The 25,239-nt window shown below is 26.3% G+C and overlaps 3 protein-coding genes across 3 annotated transcripts; 2 read left to right on the plus strand and 1 right to left on the minus strand.

The window, feature by feature from the left end:
• The first annotated feature begins 2,062 nt into the window (after window positions 1-2,062).
• Window positions 2,063-2,872, plus strand: LOC129614530 (V-type proton ATPase subunit F). Its single transcript, XM_055529180.1, has 4 exons — window positions 2,063-2,221; window positions 2,276-2,357; window positions 2,411-2,616; window positions 2,674-2,872. The coding sequence occupies exons 1-4, from the start codon at window positions 2,168-2,170 to the stop codon at window positions 2,713-2,715; spliced, it is 384 nt and encodes a 127-aa protein (XP_055385155.1). The 5' UTR covers window positions 2,063-2,167; the 3' UTR covers window positions 2,716-2,872.
• Window positions 2,873-3,432: 560 nt separating this feature from the next.
• On the minus strand, window positions 3,433-6,311 carry LOC129614532 (uncharacterized). Its single transcript, XM_055529183.1, has 5 exons — window positions 6,169-6,311; window positions 5,992-6,111; window positions 4,982-5,847; window positions 4,617-4,900; window positions 3,433-4,526 (listed from the first exon to the last, which is right to left on the minus strand). The coding sequence occupies exons 1-5, from the start codon at window positions 6,198-6,200 to the stop codon at window positions 3,810-3,812; spliced, it is 2,019 nt and encodes a 672-aa protein (XP_055385158.1). The 5' UTR covers window positions 6,201-6,311; the 3' UTR covers window positions 3,433-3,809.
• Window positions 6,312-10,173: 3,862 nt separating this feature from the next.
• LOC129614506 (carbonic anhydrase 2-like) lies at window positions 10,174-24,343 on the plus strand. The gene is made up of 6 exons (XM_055529145.1): window positions 10,174-10,322; window positions 21,569-21,655; window positions 21,735-22,135; window positions 22,207-22,357; window positions 22,730-22,809; window positions 24,093-24,343. The coding sequence occupies exons 1-6, from the start codon at window positions 10,265-10,267 to the stop codon at window positions 24,270-24,272; spliced, it is 957 nt and encodes a 318-aa protein (XP_055385120.1). The 5' UTR covers window positions 10,174-10,264; the 3' UTR covers window positions 24,273-24,343.
• The last annotated feature ends 896 nt before the right edge of the window (window positions 24,344-25,239 follow it).

Genomic DNA, 25,239 nt, shown 5'->3' on the forward strand with positions numbered 1-25,239 from the left:
TGAAAAGTAAAAACTAAAAAGTTTATTGGTAAACAAATCAAATCGTGTCTATAAACCTTGATTGACATGACATACCAAAGGTTTCTCTGTCAGCCGCGCTATTAGTCAGTCGTATCCATAGATGCACGCACAAGATTAATAGATTGGCATTAGATTCCAACAACACAAATACTAAAGGAAGAAGCGTCTTTGTTTCTACCTCCTAAAAAATCTTGAAAAAAAACATAGTGAAGCCACAAATTTCAGGTAAGTCTCTTTATTTGCTCCGAGCATTGTCAAACTGAAATTAACATCAAATGCCAAATGTAGTTTTTTTACTTAATTATTGCAAATTATAAAATATTTAATAATAAATGTTAAAAAAAGAATACTATTTTATAAAAACTTATTAAAAAGTTTTTAGTTTTGCAAAGAAAATATCTGTTTTCGTTTTGTTTTAAATTAATTTTTTTTTATATAATTACAGTTTTCCTAAAAGTAATGAAAGGAAAAGAAGTGGATTAGAATAATCAATTAAGAAGTTTGCATTTCAAAAAAAATTTTTTTTTTATTGGTTGACAATTTTTCCGAAATATAATTCTTTTTTTTTTTTTATTGGTATGAAAAGAAAACTTTCTTTTATTCGGAATAAAATACTTTTTTTTTTTATTTTTCGCTAATATATTTCGTGCGCTACATACACACTTTATCAAAGCTGATTTTCTTCTGAGAAGAAAATTAGCGAAATATATTAGCGAAAAATAAAAAAAAAAAAAGTATTTTATTCCGAATAAAAGAAAGTTTTCTTTTGCATTTCAAATATTTTAACAAAACTTTTAATTTTTAAATTCATAAAATAAATTTATTCAAAGAGAAAAAAAATAATGAGTTTTGTTTAAATTTGATTTTTTAACAGATATTTAAAATGAAAAAATATTTTGAAATATTTTTTAGTTTTTACTTTTAAAAAAAAATTTTAACTTATCCTTCTTACAAATTACACATATTTACTTTATAGTAGAGGCCAGATAAGAATATAAAATAAATACGCTTCTCTTACGACTTTGACAACACTCGGAGCAAAAAAAAGACAACTAGAAAAAATTTGGGTTCTTTCGTTTTTCAAGATGCTCTTTCCTTTAGTATTTCTATCGTTGCTTAAATCCATTTTTGGAGTGTAAGAATATAATTATATCCTTTAAATTTGCGATTTTAATATCCTTTCGGCTTATAGTTTTTAACCGCCTTTTACTTTGTTTTAAATATTTCTGTAAATTGTTTCCTTCTATGTTTAATTAAAATTAATTAAATATCTTGAAATAAAAACAGAAGAAAATCTCTTTTTCTGCTTTTATTCCATAATTTACCTCACAACAATTTCGATGCATTCTAATAAAGTAGTTTTAGTATTTCACTTTTTAAATTTTTTAAGTTTTACACTGCAAGTAGTCTTTTTGCCATAATTTATTTTTATTGTATTAAATTGCCAGTGGCTTTGTTTGACAATATTCGAACGATTTGATTTAACGTATTAGCAAAAAGTCTACTCTCTTACGATTTTAAGGATAGTAACAATATGGCTTTTTATAGCTCTCTTCGCGAGTCAGAAGTTAGAAAATATCTTGAAATTGCAGTTAGAAACTGGAAAATAACTTAAATATTACAGTCATTTTTTGACAACGTCAAAGTATATGTTAAATCTAATACAACTTGTCAAAAAATTCTTGCTAAAAAATTATACGACACAAAGCTTATACAACTTTTCATTATGACAATTGAGTTAAAATTAGATATCTTATAAAAACTATTGAAATTTGTAGCCCGAACTGTAAAAAAAAATTGCTATTATTTCACAAAAACAAAACTTCAAAACGTTTGGTTTTTGATTTAAGTGTAGTTTTCAGGCGATTTCAAAACTTTGTTTTCGACAATACTGAAAAGTTTTTCAATCAAAGAATAATCTATATTCTTAGTAGTGTTTCGTAACATGTGTCTGAACTCTTCTACTCCCCGCTAGGGAATAAATAAAAAATAAATTTTTGAGAAACTCAATAAATGACAGGTTTTTTTTACTTTTGCAAATATGCACTAATAATAAAATGTCATAGTCAGGTGACAAAATATTTTATACGAAAATTATTTTGAAATTCGCTTCGCAATAAAGTAATACAAATATAATAACAGAAATATGGCTTTACATTCAGCAGCTCGGGGTAAACTTTTATCAGTAATTGGTGATGAGGTAGTGTATTTAAAATTATTTAATATAAAAAACTTTTCAAGTATCACTTCATAGGATACCTGTGTTGGATTTCTTCTTGGAGGAGTAGGAGAAATAAACAAAAACCGACATCCAAATTTCATGGTCGTCGACAAAAGTAATTAAAGAAAATTTATGAATGGACATTTAAAGAAAGAAAATTATTTTTAGATACGGCAGTCAGCGAAATTGAAGATTGTTTTAAACGTTTTTTGAAAAGAGATGACATCGATATCATTCTTATAAATCAAAATTATGCTGAATTAATTCGTCACGTTATTGATGCACATACAGCACCCATTCCAGCTGTGTTAGAGATTCCTTCGAAAGACCATCCATATGATGCTTCCAAAGATTCAATCTTGAGGCGTGCTAAGGTTCATTGCTTGACATTTTATTCGAATTTGCTTACTCAAATTTTCAAATATTTTCAGGGTATGTTTAGCCCAGATGATGTAATAGCCTCACGTGGTTAATTTACTTGCAATAGATTGGCTTTCGGCACTCATTAATTTTATCCAATTCCATTAGATATATCAATGTTGTTATCTATATCTTAATTATTCAATGTAATTTAATGCTATATACGATAATACAATTCAGTTCATTTAAATTAAATTCAAAGAACATTTACCAATTGTTTTACTTTAAGTTAAATACCAACATACAAATTAAGTGTTGAAATATTTGAAAATTTGGAAATGTTAATTTCTGAAAGAAGATGTGTACACACATTATATTGACATTAAAATAATGTGTGTGTGTAATACATAATGTAGTCCCTACATATATTTAAAACCGATATAGTGCTGCATATAACGCATGTAGGTGCATACCTGCCCATATGCAATGTTTTGGACATCCACTCCTTTTAATCTCTAAAATCCTACCTATTATAAATGCACCTACCTTTTCTATTTCTAAATGAGAAAGAGAATTCAAAGAAAAATTCAAAGCATTAATATTTAAACCAACCTGCCAAGGATGCCAAAAACAGATACCAACTTAAACAAAATACATAAAATTAAAAACTTTAACTAATTTTCAAATAACTTTTAATTCATTTACATAGATCTTCATTATGTATATATTTAAGATAATTCATAAATCAAAAAAAATATAACGTATGTGCATAATCATGCACATCTTTTCAATTCAGAGAATTAGTACATTAAATAACCAAAAGAAAACTTCATGCCATAAATATAAACTGAAAATTTTAACTTCTAAATTTATAAATTTATCAACTTGTGGTTACAAAAATTGCAAACATTATTTTTTGTTGTTTCAAATTTTAAAATAATAAACTAAATATATAAAACATTTAGAAAAAAAAATTTTTAGCAATAATTGTAAAAATTAAAATTCTATTTACTACTAAATAAATTATACATTCAAATAAAACAAAAATTTTTCGCCAAAAATGAAATAGCATTTAAAGCAATTTAAAGAAAGTTTGTAGCTTCTATTCAGAAAAGTACAAAACTTTTTTTTCAACTAAAAACATTAATTTTCTTAATAACTTCTTCATAATAAAAACACTTCAATATTTGAATTACACAGAATGCGTTTATTCCTTAAATAATATCATACGCGATCGGGTTACTCGTTTTTCATCTTCTTTCCGGTACTTTTTTTCGGTTTGACCCTCATTATTTACAAAATCAAATAAATTTTTACGTTTCTTTTTTTTGTTATCGTTTTTTTCTTTATTATTAAGTGTGTTTTTATCGCTTATTGTTTCAGAAATATCTTTTTTGAAACGTTTTTCAGCAGAACTTTTTGAATTTTCTTGTTTCCCTTTTGAAATGTTGTTTGTTTGTTTTTTAGAGTTATTGCTGATTTCAATTTTTTCCTTTTCATCAATTAAATTTCCTGAAGTTGTAGAAAAATGATTTACTGATGGAGTTATTAATTCTATTGTATCGCTGTGTCGAAGACTTTCATTTAAAGATATAGTTGGGCTTGAAGGTAAATGATAGTTTTTATTATGTCGCTTCAATGTGTACCTGTATTTAAAAGTTTTATTGCATCTGTGACATTTAAGTGATTTGGTGGGAAGTGAGTCTTTTTCAAGTGCACTATCTTCTGAAATTTCACCATCATTTAAATGATCGTTTTCTTTAAGCTCTTTGTTATTAATAAAAACTGCTCCACCATCAAACGAATGCAAACTACTAATATTGTTTTGATCCGGTAGGTTCTGCGTAGTTTTCAAATCGATCTGAGAATTATTCTCAATATTACGATTCTGTCCTAATTCAGTTGAATTCAAGACAGTGGTTTCCTAAAAAAGTTTTAATTTTTTGTAATTGGTTGCTTTGATTTGTAAAGCAAATATGTAGTTAACAATTGTCTTATTTTGTACACTACTTACCGATGTTTTTTCATTATCAGTTATCTCATATTCTTGCAACACTTTTAACTCTTGCTTTCTGTTTTTGTGGAGGGGCCCCTTTATCTGAATATTTGGTATTATAATGTTACTCGTATCGAGACTTGAAAAATCTACATTGAACAATATATCAGAAGCTGCTTCCTTTGCTTGTTCAAGCAGATTTTCTGTTTGCAAAGGTGGTTTTACACTCAGCAAATCCGGACTTACATACATTTTTTCTACTATCCATTCTGGTTCACCTGAACGAACGCTTTCCTGTGAAACTATTAAATAATTTAAGTTTTTCTTTCTATTATTACAAAAAATTAAATATTTTATTTCATATTAAAATTTCTCTAGATTACCAATAAAAACATTTGCTGGTTGAAGCACTATTGTTTCTTTGTTATCATTGCTTTGTTGTGCCCTTAGTAATTCTATAGAATTTATAGTTGCATTTGAAACTATATTTTTTTGACTTTTTTTCCGATATGTTTTAAATGCGGACGAATTTGATACTGAAAATGGGGGTGGCATTGTGTTTGAAAAAGTCCTTTTGGTTTTAACTATTGCGCCATTTGACAAATTTGTTTCACTGATACCGCAAGAAGGTAAGATTTTTGGTGAAAACACTTTTGGTTTATTTTTGCTATATGAAAAAGGATAACGAGATATTTCCGAAGATGATATATTAGAAGGCACATTACATGATTGAGGTTCTATGTATTGGTTAGTATATTGCATTGTGGGTTGTAAATTCATGTAAGACGTTGGAAAATAATTGAACGGGGGTAGCAAAGTAGTTTGTTGTGAAAATTCATTTCTTTTCATTCGTAATATTTCGAAATGATTTGAGTTACTATAATCGCATGCATCTGTTGAGTCTGCTTCTGCAATATTAATTTGGAAGTTCTCTTTTCCACCATTATCTTCTTGAACCGTGTCTATCAAACGTTCGTAGTTATCATTCGGATTAATATTTGAAAATGCTTTCGAATTACCAATTTCTGCAGAACTATATTGAGAAGAATACAAATTTAAAGGCTGCGAATATGATGGATATTCGTGAAAACCTTCAGTTACATTGCTACAACTATAATGTGTTGTTTCGTTGCAAGATAATTGTGATTGATGTTGTGTTTGATTCACATGATATTTTGATGTTTCAATAATGTCACGTAAAATTTCATCAAATGATTTAATATTTGAACTGTTTGAAGTTTCTTCGCATCTAAAATTTTTAAGTTATACATGACAATAGTTGCATTAAACTGCACAAACTTAATTTATGTAAATTTTTAATTAAAATAATTTAAAATTTAATGATGTTTTTTAAAATTTACTCAACAAAAACAGAAATTTTACTGCAGCATACCGAAATGTATTAGACCCAGTTGAATCTAGATAAGTTTGTTGCAAACTTAAATAAGGGCTTCCAGCAAAGGAATTGGTTTGCAAGTCTTCTGAAGACGTTAAATTTGGCATTAATCCAGATCTGTTAAATTTTATCAATTTAAATATTTCAAATTTAAAAAGAAAAACTGTTTCTTACATTTTTTCAGGTGAAACTCTAGAACTTTCCATCTTTATCAATAATATACATTATTTAATAAAAATTTTGAAATTAATTTTGAAAATCTAAGTGATTCAAAAATTTCATAATTAAGTAAGGCCACTAACGTAGGTATGTATTAGGTTATTCAAAATTTTTATATGACAGAGTGTAGGCATGTTACAGTTTGAATTTGACTGAAATATGAAAAGGTTCAGAAAATTATTTTAAACTGACGTATTTAAATTTCAAGCAGTTATTTGAAAAGAAAGAGCTACATATGTAAGATTTTGAAAAAAATTATGATGGTTAAATGTTGGATTTGTTTACAAACAAATATCCGTATACTTTTCTTAAATTTTTTATATTTCTGCCAAAAAGGGTTTGTTCGTTGAAAGACTTGAGTATCGTTTAAAAAGTTTCTTAAAAAAAAGAACCTGTTAGATAACATTTTTTATGTAACAACACGAAAATTTACTGATGTTGTTTTATTTTTCTTTTGGAATGTTAGAAAGCAAAATATCAATACCAAAGAAATTTTGGTAACCACAGTCATTCGCGTTTTTCTTTGTTTCTCAATTTTGGGTGGCAGTCAAAAATTTCTGTGACGGTTTACATAATGTGTGGCCACCAACACTCAAAATATAAGGTTAAACAAACTTCTAAGGCGCCGTAAATAGCTGTGATGCTTTGGCTATTCATGTGTCAAAAACGATCTTCCTTCAAAATCGGCTTTGTTTGCCGATTTAGTTCAACCATTTACATAATATACTCTTGATTCGATTATTGTCGCCTATTTCTACAGGTCTTATCGTGTTTATTTTTTTTTAAAAAATGAAACAGATAGAGCTATGATAACTTAATTTATGTTCACGTTCAATACTTTAGAAATTGTAAAAATAAATTTTTTCGGAATATAAAACATTATTCGACGTTTATAAAGAAAATTCCTAAAATCAAGTGACATGCGGTTGCCGAAGAATAAAAATTGGCACATGCTTAAGTTATATTTAACAATATCGATTTAAATGTACCGCAAAATGGACTTCAATTTCTAATTCCGAATCGAACATACGTTGAGTGAACGTTTATGAATACGTTCCAATATGAATACGTTAACTTTCAAAAATTTTGAAAGTTGAATGTTTATCTAAAATAAAATGAAAATTTTTCGGTTTTTCTAACTCAAGCAAATGATGTTGATCGCGTGTACTAAAGTAAACATTTTTAAAATTTATACAAGTACGAACGTACATGCAACTTTGAGAATTACTAAAATTTAAACTACAAGAGGCACCAACTATGTACTATATTAATATAAGTTTAGCATTTCAAATTATTTCACTCGAATTCGATATTTTACTGTAACAGCAGTCCTCGAATTCATGTTGCATATTGATGTTTAGAATAGAATAAACATTAATAAAGACCTTGAAATATTTTTTCAAAATAATTTTATTACCAATTAATAAATGGCTATAGAAATAGATTAACTGCTTTTAAATAATAATTCTTAATAAAATATCTCCAAAATAAGAATTTCTCTAAAAAAAAAACGAAACGGGTAGGTAATCAAAATAATTAAATGTAGATTATGGAGATATAAAATCTTCTAAAATCTTCTTTAGAATATTATTTTAAAATAATGAAGGAATTTTGCATGTACATACATACATATGTATGTATGTATGAATGTAAATAATATTATTACCTAATCGCTAATTGAATACGAAATGAAATATCTTAATTTATTCTTCCAAAGTTTTCACGTTTTATATTCTAATATGTATATATGTACGTTAGTACATACATGTGCACGGTTATTCGTTCTGATTTTAAATTTTTGAACGATTTTGTTAGCACATAAATAAGAACATAATGTATGTATGTATTTACACGCAAACATAATATTATATAATATAAAAAAGAGCACATAAATTTAGTAACATGAATATTATAATTATTTCTAAACAAAACCTCATTTCCAAGTGAATTTCACTGAAAAAAAAGGATAATTAAAATTTAAAATGTGTTTTTAAATCCTTAATTTTAATTCACAAAAAAAAAAATGTGTTGCAAATAGTAAGTATTTTAATTCATTCTTTCCAATACATACTATGTTCAAATAACTATTTAGTTACTATGTGCGTTATATAGAGTTTATAATATGTACTACAACTAGATAATACATAATCTTATATCAATAAATAATAGAACATACTTATATTCCAGTCAATTTTACCAAAGAATTTAAAACATTTTTTATTGTCTTTGATTTTACTCTAATAAAAAGGTTAGTCATTACATTATCATTAAATTATTAAATTAATGGTGTAATGGTAATTACACCAATTTATTCTTATTAATTTTGCTTTTTGTAAAACTTTCCGATAAATAAAACATAATTGACAATTAAATAAATTTAAGATCAACAGCCTATTCCATTGAAGTTAGAACTTACTTTTCATTTTTCGACACGATAATTAAAATTAATTAATACAAATAATTATCGATGTAAATATATTCATGTTTTAAACGTAAAAATTTTATATACTAAACTTTATACTTAACTATTTTTAATATACAAATAATTCTTATTTTATATTTTAAAAAAAAAGGTAATTAATTTGTTTTATTTATTATTACCGTTCATTTATTTTTGCTATATGTATATGAAAATATATAATATATATTTTTTTAATTTTCTTTTAAATGAATTGTGGAAAATTCAGGAAACTGAATATTACAGCTGATTTGTTCTTTCAATAAGAACCACTTTCTTCTTTTTTTTTGAGATTCTTCTACTTCCTTAATTGTTCTAAATGAAGCGGAAAATTAATAATATAAAATTCTTATATATGTAGTAAAATTGTAGCGATAGTATGTCTTTTTTTCAATTATTTTATTAAGTAAAGGAGTATTTTCCGGAATTTATAGGCTATAACATTTTTAGGTTCATTTACTACGCATATACAAGTGTTGGTATGCATTATGATCCCCAAATACTAGAAATGAATTTAAAATTTCTACGTTTTTTATTATATTAATAATTTTCCTTATATTCAGATTAAGGAACTTAATATAAATAATTGTATATGGGATGTGGGTGTAAAGTTCTTATTAACACTATTTATAATTATAACTATAGTTAAAGTTCATTTAAACATTATATATTGTATAACGAAGTATACATTACAAGAAAATTCATAAAAATAAAATAATAATAAAAATATAATAAACTCGGATCAAAGTGAATATTACTCAATACCACAATTCTAATAATGTCCTTAAAATATATACATGCTCATTACAGAAAAAATTTAACATCACATAACTAAATGCAAATTATTAATATTAATAAATTGTAAACTTAAGTATATATACTTACATATTAAAACAATTAAAGTTAACACTTCAACATAACACCTATAAACTCATTTTCAAATATAAATGTAGTTATAAATTAATTATATATACATACATTATATGAACTAAAAACAAAAATTATACATTCGAGTCAATATTTGCAAAAGTTGTTATTATAAATCTCAAAATTTCTTGCATAATTTATTTACTTAAAGTGGGTACTTATATACGCTCTTTTTTTTTCATATTCAAAAAAAAAAGGTTTTGGAATTTCGGGTCTAAAATTTTCATACGTTTGTGTATTTAATTTAAATTTATAGCATGTACATTATATGAATATGTACATACATACAAAACAATATATTGAAAGTATATATATAATTATTGATGTATATATTGTGTCAAGTAGTAGTTGTAAATAGAATATTTTTAATATTATAGCTAAAACAACATTGTATATACTTATAACTATATATAAAAATCCGAGAAATTTAATGTTTAATATAAAATATAAAAACAAAAAAGAAAAAATATATAAGAAAAGCATAGAGTTAACAATTTTTTAATATATTTTTCGCTATATATTTTTTTAAGAATAACAGTAGAACTTTTAGTATACGATAAGACATCGTGATCGCGATAACTTTTCATAAGTTTAGCGTTTAAATTAAAAAAAAAAATAATAATTATAATAGACATTGATCGTTAATATTATAAATAAAATAAAAGAATGAAAAAAATGAATTATATTAATAATTTAATTGTGATTTTAATTGTACTCTTAACAGGTAATAGAAACACGCTAACTATATAAATGTAATGTTCTTATACAGATAGATCATTTAATTTTAATGCACTTATATAGGCATTCAATATTATAATTAATTTTCTATATGGTAAATATAATTTTAGAAAAAATAATAATAATTAAAATAAGATGATCGCATATATATTATAAAGTGGCATTACAAAATGTTTATGCAAATAACAATTATTAAAAAATATAAATTTAAAAAATATAAATTAATTACTTCTGTTTTCTTTAACGGTATACTATGATTTAAGAGTGCTTTAGACTCTTTATTAATATTTATTTGAAATTTTTGAATTAAAAATAATTGAAAAAACAGTCGAATAAAATTAATTAAAATATTTTATTAAAAAAAAAATTTAGTTAAAAAATTCAAGTTAGAGAAAAATTTAATTCTATACATAAATGTATGAATTGTTAGAAATTAATTTATGAAAATTTTAATAGAATTCAAAATTTAAATGATTAAATTTAAAAGAATATAAAAATTTAGTATTTAATATTAAAATTTTAATTGGTACTTAATAAAAGACATAAAAATGAAATAATAAAATATATAATAATTTAAATAAAAAAGAGTTGTGAAAACAAAATTAAATAATCACTATGAAGTTCAACTTATAATTAATAGAACAATAATTGTACCCAAATATCCCAAAAAAATCAAGAAAGTGTCATATAAAATATTGATTTTAGAATGCTAAATAAATCATCTGACTTTAAATCAATACAGTAAACATGTGAAATTCATTTTTAAGGTTTAAGTTTATGAATATGTTTGACATTATGTATATATACTTATTTAAAAATTTCTATTCAATTATATAGTATAACAATTATTTATATATTATACATTCATGTACATATGGTTTTATATATGTTGAATGTAATAAATTCAATACACAAAAATTGCAATCACCAATTTATGTAATGTAAAAAATAAATTAAATACAGATGTTTTGCATTATAATTTATGTATAACAACTTAATTTTTATAAATAATATGTATATGAAAATTTTTTAAACCATACACAAATATTGACGAAATTGATAATACGAGTAATAACATGTCTCTTAAAGTTTCTGCTAAAAATTTGTGATAAAATGTAATTAGCTATAATAAAAATATTATAAATAAACATACATATTTATATGTACGTACAGATAATATTGTGTACCATACATATATATAGTACAAATTATTACTTTCTTTTAACAGTCACACCGTTTTAATAGTCACTGTATAGATAATATTCATATGTGGGTATAAAGTTTTTAAAAAATTTTTCAACACTTAGTTAAATAATTAAGTAAATATTTAAACTTGATTTTTTTTTGTATAATATTTTTCGAAAAGTTTAAAATTAAATGCATTGCAAGTTATAACCATATTAAAAATTAAGATAAAAAATTTATGAATTAACTAAAATATTCAATGGTATAAAATTATTGAATTATTGGTTAAATTTACAATTAATAATTATTTTTTTAGAAATAATATTTTCAGTACAAAACTCTTTTTCGAACTAGTATAGCACTTTGATAAACAATTTATCTAGTAAGAGTAAATAATTAAGCGTACCTAAACCTATATAACATCCACACATATAGCCACTCACATCCACACAAGAACAATTACAGAGATGGCAGGAATACTTCGGGGAGGTCAACAGTGACGACCAGCAGTATCAGCAAGAACAGCGTCCACAGGAGGGCAGCGGCAACACCAACAGAGTAAATCAGGGCCTGCCAAGCAAAAGAGAAATAATTGATGCTATCCAAAAACTGAAAAATAACAAAGCAGAAGGTCTCGATGGAATACCAGCAGAACTCCTGAAAGCAGGCGCTAACACAATAGCCGACACTATGCTTCCAATCCTGAACACAATATGGAGCACAGAAAGTATACCTAGAGGCTGGAAAAGCGGCATCATAATAAAGATACCAAAAAAGGGTGACCTATCAGAATGCCGAAATTGGCGAGGCATCACAATACTAAACTCTGTTGCCAAAGTGCTAGCACTCATAATCTACACAAGATTAGAAAGTAAAATAGAAGCGGACCTCAGGGAAGAACAGGCGGGCTTCAGAAAGGGACGAAGCTGTATCGACCAGACTAACACGCTAAGAATAATAATAGAACAGTCAGTTGAGTGGAACTCACCGCTATACGTCGCCTTCGTTGACTTTGAAAGGGCCTTCGACACGATTGACCGAAAAGCATTGTGGCGCTCCCTGACAGCTAGAGGAATTCCCCAGAAAATAATAAACCTAATCAAGGCACTATATGAGGAAGCGGAATTGGCAGTGCTTCATCATGGGCGCTTGAGCGACCCAATAGAGCTGCGAGCAGGAGTCAGACAGGGATGTCCACTCTCTCCCCTCCTGTTCAATGTGGTGCTTGATGAGGTGATGAAGAAAACAACAAGCACTGCTAGAGGAATAAAGTGGAACCTCACAGATAGATTGGAGAGTCTAGAATATGCGGATGATATAGCTCTCATCACACACACACACAACGACATGCAAGAAAAATTAAGAAGCCTGGAACAAAATGCCGCAGAAGTTGGTCTTCGTATAAATATAAACAAGACGAAATGCCTAAGAATTAATGCGAGAACAGCAACGCCTCTTCAAATAAATAACAAAACCATAGAGGATGTCTCCGAGTTCTGCTACCTGGGTAGTATAGTTACTACAGATGGGGGTGCTGAAAGAGACATAGAGAACAGACTTAAACTTGCTAGAATGGCATTCGGAAGACTGTGGGCGGTTTGGAGGCAACGAAACTTGGCAAGGGGCACCAAAATTAGAATCTTTGACGCGTGCGTAAAATCGGTGCTCCTGTATGGCAGCGAAACATGGCTGATTAAGAAGAGCTATACAGATAGGGTGCAGACCTTCATAAATAGATGCCTGCGAACAATATGCAGAATATTCTGGCCTAGAACAATCAGTAACAAGGATCTATGGGATTTAACGGGGCAGGAACCAGTGTACGCCCAGATCAAGAGAAAGAAGTGGAGCTGGATAGGTCACACACTCCGAAGGCCAGTAAGTAACATCCCGCGAAGGGCCCTTGAATGGAACCCACAGGGTAAAAGGAAAGTAGGCAGACCAAAAGAGACATGGCGCAGATCTGTGAACAAAGAAGTGGGGGGCACCCGAAAATCGTGGTCAGAAATAAAAGAAATGGCGCAAAACAGAGTCAGATGGCGAAGCTTTGTAGATGCCCTATGCTCCCAAAGGGAGTAGAAAAAGGAAAAAAAAAAAAAAAAAAAAAAAAAAAACCTATATAACACTCTATAGCTGCATAATGGGGGTACACTAGTTCATATATTGAGAAATAGTTGTCCAAAGGAATTACGCATATTTGTTCCGGTTTAACATTGTTCAGTTTCAATACTAAATAGCAATCTATTTGCAAACTACTCGCTATAACCATACTTTGAAGTAATTATTTTCTACAAGTACTGGATAAAACTAGTAAATAAAATATATAGACCTTGACTTCCAAAATGTCAGTAACACGGCATTTAGTATTGTAGTGCATTTTGGAAATTTTATATTTTACAAATTTAACCTTATACATAATAATAATGTTAAGTACAATAATAATTCAATCTTAAGTGTAAAAATTTAATTATTACCTATGTACATATATATTAGGCTTTATACAATTCATATTCTATATAAATCTATTAAAGTGCTTCAACTGATAAAATATAAGTACTATTTTGCAAAAAAATTTTACTTAAATAACATAGATAACAATACAATTATGTAAAAAAGTAGATGTGTACAAAAAAAAATTTTTTTAAATGTGATTTTTATTTTTCAAAATAAGCATTTTTTTTGTTTCCTCAACAAATTAATTACATACATGTGTATATGTATGTGCATACAAATTTTTTTGCACATCCATACACATATAATGTTTTATGTCTATCGTAATTTACAATGTCTTCCATATGCATTATATTTGTATATGTATATATGTAGTTATTTACATTTATCGTTACTGCAGTGTGTATTCACTATTATAATAATTTACGTGCATATAGAATTAAAATTTACGATAATAAAAATGTGGGTATTTAGAAAATTGTTAAAAATAATTATAAATATATTATGATTAATTTAATTTCTAAATCAACAAAAAATTTTATTGACATTAAATTAAAATTTTTATTAACATTAAATTTTCCTACGTAGTATTGTACTATAATTAAGGAATCTTACTAAAATTTAAAAAAAATATATAGATCATTTGCTCCAATGGTGACATAAATCAAAAAATACAACTTCTGAATTATTGAACTAAAAATAAGCACTTAAAAATGTCTCTTTTGTGCAAAAACACTAATTCTCTAGCTTGAAAATTGTCGCTTATAATAAAATTGTAAAATAATGCTAGAACCAGAGGAAAATATTAAATCAAAAACCTTAAAATTAGATTTAAAACAAGATGTAAAAAATATTTCAAACAATTTGACCCTCATTTTAAGTAAATAGTTTCAAATAGTAAAATAAGAGAATATTAATTAATAATATTTTATGTTTAAATAAGAAAACTACAGATTAAGTAGATAGATATTTTATTCCGAATAGGTTATGTCAAACACTTTAATCAAAAAAATTTATAGTCCATAATTTGAATGAAAAAAATATACCTAAACAAAAAGTGAAAATTACATATTGTTTACTTATACGTATCTGTAAATAATTTTATTTAAAACTTATATTTTGTTTAGTAAACATAAGTGTTCGAAAGAGAAAAAACAACAAAATTTCGAACAAAATTGAAAAATTGCAAAATAAAATATCTAAAATTAGATTGGCTACATGGAACGTAGGATCTCTTACGGGACGTAGTAACGAACTAAGTTCCATCCTTAAGGAACGGGAAATAAATATATGCTGTCTACAAGAAACGAAATGGAAGGGGTCTAAGTCACGAGATATTGGGAATGGGTATCAGCTCATATACTACGGCTGTGAAAGCAAAAGAAATGGTGTCGCTATTATTATTGATAAAATATTTCAGGAAAGGCTAATAAAAGTAGAAAGAAAAACTGACCGCCTTATGTCAATCAAACTTGCAGTGGAAAACCAATCTCCTATAAATATAGTATCCGCATATGCACCACAGTCGGGATGCTCAAATGAAGAAAAGCAGGAATTTTGGGAAGACTTCAATGGTCTTTTACAGGGGATCCCTATAGAAGAGGCGAAATATGTTGGAGGTGATCTAAATGGTCATGTTGGCGCAACTAGTGACACGTATAAAGAAATCCATGGTTGTTTTGGATACGGTTCCTTGAATGCCCAAGGAGAAGATATTCTTAATTTCGCTATATCCCATAATTTTGCTATTATAAACACGTTCTTCAAAAAGAAGGATGAGCATCTCATAACATATAAAAGTGGCAACACCTCGACTCAAATAGATTTTATATTAGCCGATAGAAAGCTTGTAAAAAGTTTCACCGACTGCAAGGTTATACCAGGAGAAGCTTTAACAAATCAACATAGATTACTAGTATCTGTATTTAAACTAGTAAAACCTTTCCGAACAACATCAGATAAGACGGCGAGAATCAAATGGAAAAAATTAAAGAATCTAGAGGGAAGGGTTTTAATAGAAAAAACAGAACGGTATCTCTCCGGAAATATGGAAGGTGATCAGAACGCAGAGGAGATGTGGTCGAATTTTGAAAGCTTTTGTGTCAATGAGGCGAGGAAAAGCTTGGGAGTTGCAAAAGGTGGAATCAGTACTAACAAGGACACCACTTGGTGGAATGAAGAAATAAAAGTTATATTAAAAACGAAAAAGAGGTTGTTTAAAAAATGGCAAAGGACAAAATCTGAAGAGGATTTGCAAGAATATAAAGCAGCTAAAACTCTCGCCAAAAGAAAAGTTGCCGAATCCAAGGCCAAGTCCAGAAATGAGTTTTATGAAAATATTGATAGTGCATCAAATAAAAATGAGATCTACAAAATAGTCAAAAATAGACATCGATCAACTATAGATATAAAAAGAAGCAAATACATAAAAGATGAAAGTGGGCGCATCCTAACATCTAATGAGGATATTAACCTACGTTGGCGTGAATACTACGAGAGTCTCCTAAATCAAGAATTCCCAAGTGAAGAGCTGCCGGAAATGACACCAGTATATGGACCAATAGAACAGATTTCAAAGGCAGAAGTCGAAATAGCTGTTATGAAAATGAAGAACCACAAAGCGGTTGGTCCAGACGAGATACCGGCTGAAATCTGGAAAGAGATAGGTGCAGTAGGCACTGCATGGCTAACTAAATTATTTAATACCATCATAGAGACAGGCAAAATTCCAAACAGTTGGCGAAACAGTTTTCTTATTCCGTTTTACAAGAATAAGGGAGATGTGGGCGAATGTGGAAATTATAGAGCAATAAAACTTACGTCACACACCTTGAAAATATGGGAGCGAATTATAAACAACAGACTTTCGCAAATAACAGCAGTCACAGAAAATCAATTTGGTTTCGTGCCAGGAAAATCAACAACTGACGCCATTCAAGCAATTAGAATATTAATGGAAAAACATCGATCGAACAACGAAAATTTATATCTTCTATTTATAGATCTTGAAAAGGCTTTTGACCGAGTTCCGAGGAGACTTGTGTGGCAAGCAGCTAGGGCCCATAATATACCTGAAGTTTACATCAATATATTAAGTGACATGTATGCAGAAATAAGTACGAAAATAAAGAGTGAGGCAGGTATAAGTGAAGCTTTCGAAGTGAAAGTAGGAGTACACCAAGGCTCGGCTCTAAGCCCGTTTCTATTCAATCTCGTAATGGACTATCTTACCAAGGAAATACAGATGCCGACACCATGGTGCATATTATATGCAGATGATGTTGTTCTTGCTGCTGATAATGTAGGAAAACTACAAGAAAATTTTGACAAATGGGTAAAAGCTTTGGAAAATAATGGTTTACGAATCAGTAGGAGCAAAACAGAATTCATGGTTTGTAAATTTGAAAAAGATGTAGAAAACGGAGAAGAAAGCGAGCAAGAAATTTATATTCAAGGAGATATGGTGAACAAGGTTGATCGTTTCAAGTATCTTGGTTCAGTGCTTCAATCAAAAGCTGAGATTGATGACGATGTTACCAGTAGAATCAACAGTGCCTGGCTGAAGTGGCGATCTGTATCTGGAGTAATGTGCGATGCAAGAATGCCAATCAGAACTAAGGGTAGAATATACAAATCTGTGGTAAGACCTACTATGATGTACGGTTCGGAATGCTGGACAATAAAGAAAACTCATGAACAAAAGATGAGCACAAATGAAATGAGAATGCTTAGATGGGCAGGCGGAGTTACAAGGCTGGATAAAGTTAAAAATACTCACGTCAGGGGCAGTTTCAAGGTTGCACCCATAAGCGAAAAACTTCGAGAAACGCGTCTTCGATGGTATGGCCATGTTATGAGAAGATCAGAAGATCACATTGTTAAAAAGGTGCTTAACATTCCAACGAAACCCAAAGGAAGAGGTCGCCCACTGGCTACATGGTTATCCAATATAACAAAGGAAATGCAACGAGACGAACTAGAGCAATTGACAACCCAAAATAGAACAACCTGGCGATTGCGTACTAGGAGGGCCGACCCCAGATAGGTGGGAAAAGGCAAAGAAGAAGAAGAAGAAGAAGAAACATAAGTGTTCGAATTTTTTTGCTGTTTTATCACGTCAAATTAAAACATAATCGTTATTATATAATCATTACTTATGTATTTATTATTAGTATATGTTTTGTTATCTGCATAAACCTTTCCTAAATTTTAAATAAAGATAACAAATTTGACAAATTTTATTTTTATGACATGTGAATATTCTAATATACATAAATATTTAAGTGACACAATCTAAGAATATCTTAAGAATTAGTGTACAAAATTGTTTGTTTACAAAACTTATCACTCCTACAAAAAATTCTCATTTAAATTGTTAAGGAAAGTGAAAGTCAACTTATTAAAAACCTTTTAAATATTTTTTACTAAAGTGTTAAAATTCAAAAAAAAAATTGCTTATTTAAATATGCAAAAATGAATAAATTCAAAAAATATATACGATAAAGGTTCTTTGAAATATTTACTCATATTTGATTACTATAATTACAATATTTAAATATACTTATAAATTTTTATTATCTTTGGAAAAACGTGATAAAATATTGAAAAAAGTATTGAAAACAATGTTATGTATGTTACGTAAAATATATACCAATAAGTGTTAAAAATAGATAATATTAGAGGCTTTTATACAATAGTTCGCAAAATCAAAATTTATTTAAAAACATTTGGCAAATTTTATTATTTTAAATAATAATTTTAAATGCACAAATAATATTTAGTTTAAAATTTTATAATTACTTTTAAGATTTCCAAAATTTTAGAACGGTTTTATAGCAAATTTGTTTTAAAAAATAATACCGTGATTTCACAAAATTACATTAAAAGTAAAATAAAATGTAAGAGCTTGGCAGAATAAAATTAATTTATTTTGAAAATTTTCAAATAGAATTGTGTAATTTAAAATATTTTTTAATAATAGCAAATAATTTCGTATGGATATATGGCATTAATAGCAAACGTGGTTTTCAAATATTTTAAAACTTTAAAGTCAATACCAATTAGCTAATTAAAGTTGTACGATTTAAAAAATTTAATTCTTGTGCTATCGTATTCTTGAATGCACTGTACGTAGAATTTGAAATTTAAAATTTATGCCGTAGAGGTGCGTAAATAAATATTCAACTCCAGATATATAAGAATTTTTATGCATATATATATATATATATATATATATATATATATACATATACATATACATACATTTATATATATATGTACAAGCACAGTAATAATTAAATTATCTTTTTTATTTTGACTTTTTTTGTTTTTCTATTTTTCGTTATTGTTATTTAATAATTTGTGCTTTATATAATTTCTAAAATTTTATAATAATATCAGAATTTTTAATTCGGAATATATTTAAGATATTTGAATAATTTTTATTCATATTTGAGTTATTAAAACAAGTTTAAGAATATATACGAGTCCCAACACAAAAGAATAATAATCCACCCATTAAAAATTTTCATTATGTAAATTAAAGTAAAAAAAAACAAAATTGGGAGTAAAATGGAATTCCGTTTTTCCACAACACTTCAGTTTCAAAAATTCTGATTTTGCTTATAAGTTATTAGAAGAATTTATTTGTGTTTTTGTATTTTTGTTATTAAATATATAAGTTTTCTCTATATATTTGGACTAAGAAATAAAATTGCCGAAAACAGCAAATAAAGTTATTGGCAATTCATTTTGCTCCTAATTGTTATAAATACTTAGACTTATACTTATAGATAGGGAGAATTTTTAATGAGAATGGACTCATTTTTTTGCGTTTTGGCTCGTACAATTCACCATTTACGAATACGTATGTGTACATATTTTGTCTTAGCATTTTAATCCTATAGAGAAGAAAATTTATAAAGAATCAAAAAGCATAAACTTAATTTTAGGATAATTTTATTTTTGTACCATGATCAATATAAAATAAATTTTATAGATAAAATAAATTATTGATTTTAAATATACAAGAATATGATTAAATTATTTTGAAAATTTGAAGAAATATTATACTTAGAACATGACTTAAATTATTAAATATAAGCAACATATAAGCAAAATAATTAAGTAAGCAATATACGACGAATTAAAGGAAGTCGTAACCTGCTTCCTAAAGCTTAATTAATTCATGAAGAAATGAATCTAAAACAAGAATTTGGAATAATAATAATATTTAATGCAAACTAATTTGAATAGAACTATTCAATATTCATTTAAAAATCTTATTCAATTGTATTATCGAATAGATTTGACGCTAACCTAAATTATTGTGAAAATTTCGTGTAAAAATTATATAATAATTCGAAAATATATTTAAACTCATGGTTTATATTATATTTTAAGTTAATAATAATACAGACAGTATACCAGTTTATTTTTAGACTTTGCTATCAATTTTTAACCACATACTTACTAATGAAATTCATTTTATTTCAAATTTCAGTTTGTATACTCTAAATACAATTAAACGGCCACTATTTTTGGTCATTTATTGGTTTTTTTAAAATATTTTAGTTTTTTCTTAATTGCAAACTTTAAAATAAAATTCAAAAATAAATCTTTGGCAAGTACATTTACGTCAGTATCTTCTGCTTTGTAAGAACAATTTTAAAATCATGTATAAATAAAAAAATGTGAATAACCAAGCGATATTGTTATGTAAATGTAGAAAGTCATGATTTCTAAGATTCCTTTTAAAACTACAGTGTAAATGGTAGCGTTCAAGACAGTTTAAAAAGAAATATAAACGTCATTATATTTATTCAATTTAAAAGATTAATTCCCACTTTAAATTGTAATAAAAATTACAAAACTCAATTATACAATTGCACTACAATCTTATTCGCAATAATGCAATATCGGTATTACTCATTAATTTAACACTACATAAATGTTTTACTTATTAATAAAGTTAGAAATTAGGAAATACCGTGAGACGGTCAAGAAAAGCTTAAAGTTTCTCAGATAATAATTTAGTTCAAAAACTTTTCATGAAGTTTATACGTTGGAAACGATATGTGTATTTTTTTTTTAATTATAGGGTATTTTCCATAATTACAATTCAAGGGGAATTTCAATTTTCGTTAATAAAGTTTTTTTTTAATAACGCTTTGATTATTTATATATGCTTACATTTATTAAATTGTTAAATCGTATTAATCCAATTTCCTGATTTTCGTAAATTTAAAATAAAATCTGTTTTACATGATCACTTTTTACGACTTTTTTGATATTATAGAAATATATGTGTGTTAGGATGTTTAAACAAACTAATTAATATTTAAACTTAGGTTTTTTTATTATTTAGGCACGTATCGTATATCGTAAAATATTGTTTCTCAACAAAATATCCAAATTACAATAAAAATAACTTAGTAGAACCTATTCCTTCACTTTTTAACTTTTGATGGTCTGATTACCTTATTATTTTACAAGTATATACAGCTATAATAATTTCACAATTCATTTCAAAATCCATGATTTATCTTGAAATTTTATTAAACTTGATTGTTTATCATTTTTATTTTTATTTTATAGAAATTTCCAATTCAATTGGAGATCATAGATTTGGTTATAATCGCCCTGATCAAAGAAGATGGTCTAAAAAACATAATCATTGTGCTGGTAATTTTATTTTTAAAAAAAAAAAATTATAATTACTATAAAATTTTTATTTATTTATATAATTATAATAAATTTATAGGTAAAATGCAATCACCTATTGCATTATCAACAAGTCGTGCAATACCAATTCCAATGCCAGCTATAGAATTTGTTGGTTATCATAATTTATTACCAGCTCCATTAAAATTAGTTAATAACGGTCATACTGTTATATTACATATACCAAGATTAACAGATACAGAAATTGAAATGGGTGAATTTTTACCATTTATTTATGGTGGAAAACTTGAAGGACATTATGAAATAGAAAGTTTACATTTTCATTGGGGTGATAAAAATAATCGTGGTGCTGAACATTTAATCAATGATATACGTTATGCAATGGAAATGCATATTGTTCATCGAAATAAAAAATATGCTAGCCTTGGAGAGGCTCTCGAATATTCAGATGGTGTTGCTGTTTTAGGATTCTTTTATGCGGTAATATTATTATATGAGAAATAAATATTAAATATCTTTAATATTATTTCTTATTTTTATTTAAAATATAGTTAGATGAAAATGAAGGTGAACAATTACATCAAATTGTTAAGAATTTGAATAAAATTCCAAATCCAGAGGATTTTACTTTATTAAATTCAACATTTGCACTTTCATCTTTATTTGCAAATATTGATGATAATAGATTTTATACATACAGAGGTACAAAATATTTTATTTTTTTGAATTATTTTTATATTTAAAATATTCTTAACTTTATTATATTTTATCTAATTTATTTTAAAATTAAGATATCACATATGGATATGAATGAATACCTAAAATAGTGTTGTATTTATTTATAATTTTAACACGTTAGTGTTATATTTCTATATTTCATTAATAAATCAAATTTGTTCAAGAAAAACAAATCAAAAATATCTATTATGAAATGAAATGTATGGATACATTCTATATGTACATATGTATATTCAGATAAAAAAAAATCTAAAAATTATTTATTCAGTTTTTCAATAAATTTGCTATTAGTTATTGCTATATAATTAATTAAAAAAATTTTTTAATAATTTTTAGGTTCATTAACAACACCTCCTTGCTCAGAGGCTGTCACATGGGTATTATTTCCGGATCCAATACCGATATCAACATCACAGGTAAATATTTTCACGAATCGTTATCGTTTATCTACAAGTTAAATAACCAAATAATAAAGAATTTTTATAACAGTTCATTTAGTCATAAATTTGCAATATAATAACTATTCTGCATATTTTTATGATAAAAACTCATATCGTAATTTGATTGCTTATGCAAATTTAAGTTTTTATGTTAAATATGTAAAAAGCTTCGGTTAATTAATAAAACTGCTTTTTTATTTTATTGGTGTGTAATATGAAAGCGTCGTCACGTTGTTCACATAAAATTTTATGAATGAAATTGAAAAACAAATACAAAATTTAAATCTTATTATTTATTGTAAAAATATTTGTTCATTTTTATTTCGCAAATCTAAACATTTAATTTGTTTTTTTGTTTTTTATTTTCTCTCTTATGAAAAATAATTTTAGCTTTTTCACAATTACATTACATGTAGTTGTTAATATCGTAATAAATTATAGAGATTAATTAAGATTTAAATATTATATTTCTTGTATTACTAGCTTATCATTATGCACTATAATATGGGCTCGTTACAGGAAGAGAGAGCTTTTTCGATAAAAAATTTGATTATTGTCAGTTATATAATTGTATTCATTTAAAATTTAATTATTTTAATATTTAAAAACAAATATGAGAAAAAATTATAATTAATTTTTCAAAATAACAGAAAATTAGTTCTCTCATTAAGAAATAGCTCTGAGATGAAATAACATTAAAGTTATTGAAATGAAATGCAATTCTCAATTCGAAAAGCTTTGTTAATTGTACGCCTGAATTTATGCAATAAAAATTGAACAATATTGAAAAAACTAAGAAATCAAAAATTTTGTCTCTTTGAAGTAGTTTTATACTATTTTTTGAGTAATTCTGTTGTAAAACAAAAACGTCCGTGATTATGGAGAGGATAAATTAACATACAGTTGTATAAAATATTGTAGATTGATTTGCTTGACTGTTGTTATTCGTTAAAAATGCCTAAATATCGTGATACAATTCTAACAGTACTTTGTAGTTATAGTCAATATACAGATCTGGATACTTCATTTATAAAATGCAATTAGCAAAATTAATAAAAGAAGATATCTTTTAATACTATTAATCTGTGGGAAATAATTACTTTTTGAATTTTTTTTTAAGAAGAAATTTTGAAAGTTAAAATTCAATCTTTTGTCATCTTATAATATAAAAATGATTATTAGACCTTTTTATAAGCGCAACAAAATTAATTTAATAATAACATTGTGTATTAAGTTTTTTACTTATTATTTGTTTTCAGATTTCTAAATTCCGTCATTTGCATAGCTCGTTAGAAGGCTCAGTTTTAGTTGATAATTTTAGATCAGTTCAACCAATTGGAAATCGTAGAATATTTTTAAGAAAAATTAATATTAAAAATACACCAAATACGCTTATTGATAATGATATTCATTACTCCAAATGGGATTGGTTGTATTAAAAGTTGTTGAGCAATTAATATAAAAATCGAAATGTTATTTTTCATTAAAAATAAAAAACAAATTAATTATTATTAAATCTAGTCTTTAGTTATTAAAATGTAAAATATTTAATGATTGTATAATAAATAAAAAATAAGCATTTTAAAAACTTTAAAAAATTGTTGGCTATCACTAAATTGCTTTTTTAGTTTATTTACATAATAGAAACGTAAATATAATATATTCGCTCACCAATTGGACATATATCTATGTGTGTATTTAAACTGGATAATTGATTATATCTAGATTAATTCCAGATTAAATCTAGGTGTATTTTTAGCATAATATGTACATGCATAAATATATCATGTTTGGAATAAATTTTTTATACGAAAATGTTGATCTTTAAACTCAAAAATTACTCAAAAATGTACGAGTAGTGATTTTGGAGAAACGTGAACTCTTTGGGAGAAAAATATGGTAAGATATCACGGGAATAACAAAAAAAACGGGCTGGGCTGCGATTGAAAATGTTTTTGAGGAAAATGGTTAATTCTAATTTAAATTTTATAAATTTTGAATTTTAATTAAATATGTATTATCTTACAACGACAGTGCTGACAAAGGTAGAAGTGCAGACATAGGTCACTGCATTAATAAACATAGCTTGGAGTATAAAAGCAATCTAACAAGAGGTTGTTAGAGTCTTAGCTTTGTTTTAATATTGCTGTAGCATAACAAATTTTCAACTTTGATGTTTTTGAATATTGGTATTTTTCTTAAATAGTAATATGTAATTGCTATTTTTTAAATTTCTTGTATTAACATATTTTAAATAAACTAGTTTGACAACTAGTGACAGCTGTCAAGATTACTTCATTTACTTCCCTTTTTTTTATTTCAAGTTTTATTATATACATACATACATAATTTTGTCTTATGAGAAAGAATTATGAATAATTAAATTTTAATTATTTTTTAATAAAA

Source organism: Condylostylus longicornis, unplaced genomic scaffold, assembly GCF_029603195.1.
Source record: "Condylostylus longicornis isolate FDR11 unplaced genomic scaffold, ASM2960319v2 ptg000110l, whole genome shotgun sequence".
Lineage (NCBI taxonomy): Eukaryota > Metazoa > Arthropoda > Insecta > Diptera > Dolichopodidae > Condylostylus > Condylostylus longicornis.

Coding starts and splice junctions, on each gene's coding strand:
- LOC129614530 (XM_055529180.1), top strand. CDS start 2,168: ATGGCTTTACATTCAGCAGCTCGGGGTAAACTTTTATCAGTAATTGGT. Junction 2,358..2,410: donor TTTCATGGTCGTCGACAAAA/GTAATTAAAGAA, acceptor AATTATTTTTAG/ATACGGCAGTCAGCGAAATT. Junction 2,617..2,673: donor CAATCTTGAGGCGTGCTAAG/GTTCATTGCTTG, acceptor AAATATTTTCAG/GGTATGTTTAGCCCAGATGA.
- LOC129614532 (XM_055529183.1), bottom strand. CDS start 6,200: ATGGAAAGTTCTAGAGTTTCACCTGAAAAAAT. Junction 6,112..6,168: donor AGAGTTTCACCTGAAAAAAT/GTAAGAAACAGT, acceptor AAAATTTAACAG/ATCTGGATTAATGCCAAATT. Junction 4,527..4,616: donor CTGATAATGAAAAAACATCG/GTAAGTAGTGTA, acceptor AAACTTTTTTAG/GAAACCACTGTCTTGAATTC.
- LOC129614506 (XM_055529145.1), top strand. CDS start 10,265: ATGAAAAAAATGAATTATATTAATAATTTAATTGTGATTTTAATTGTA. Junction 10,323..21,568: donor TTTAATTGTACTCTTAACAG/GTAATAGAAACA, acceptor TTTATTTTATAG/AAATTTCCAATTCAATTGGA. Junction 22,810..24,092: donor TACCGATATCAACATCACAG/GTAAATATTTTC, acceptor ATTTGTTTTCAG/ATTTCTAAATTCCGTCATTT.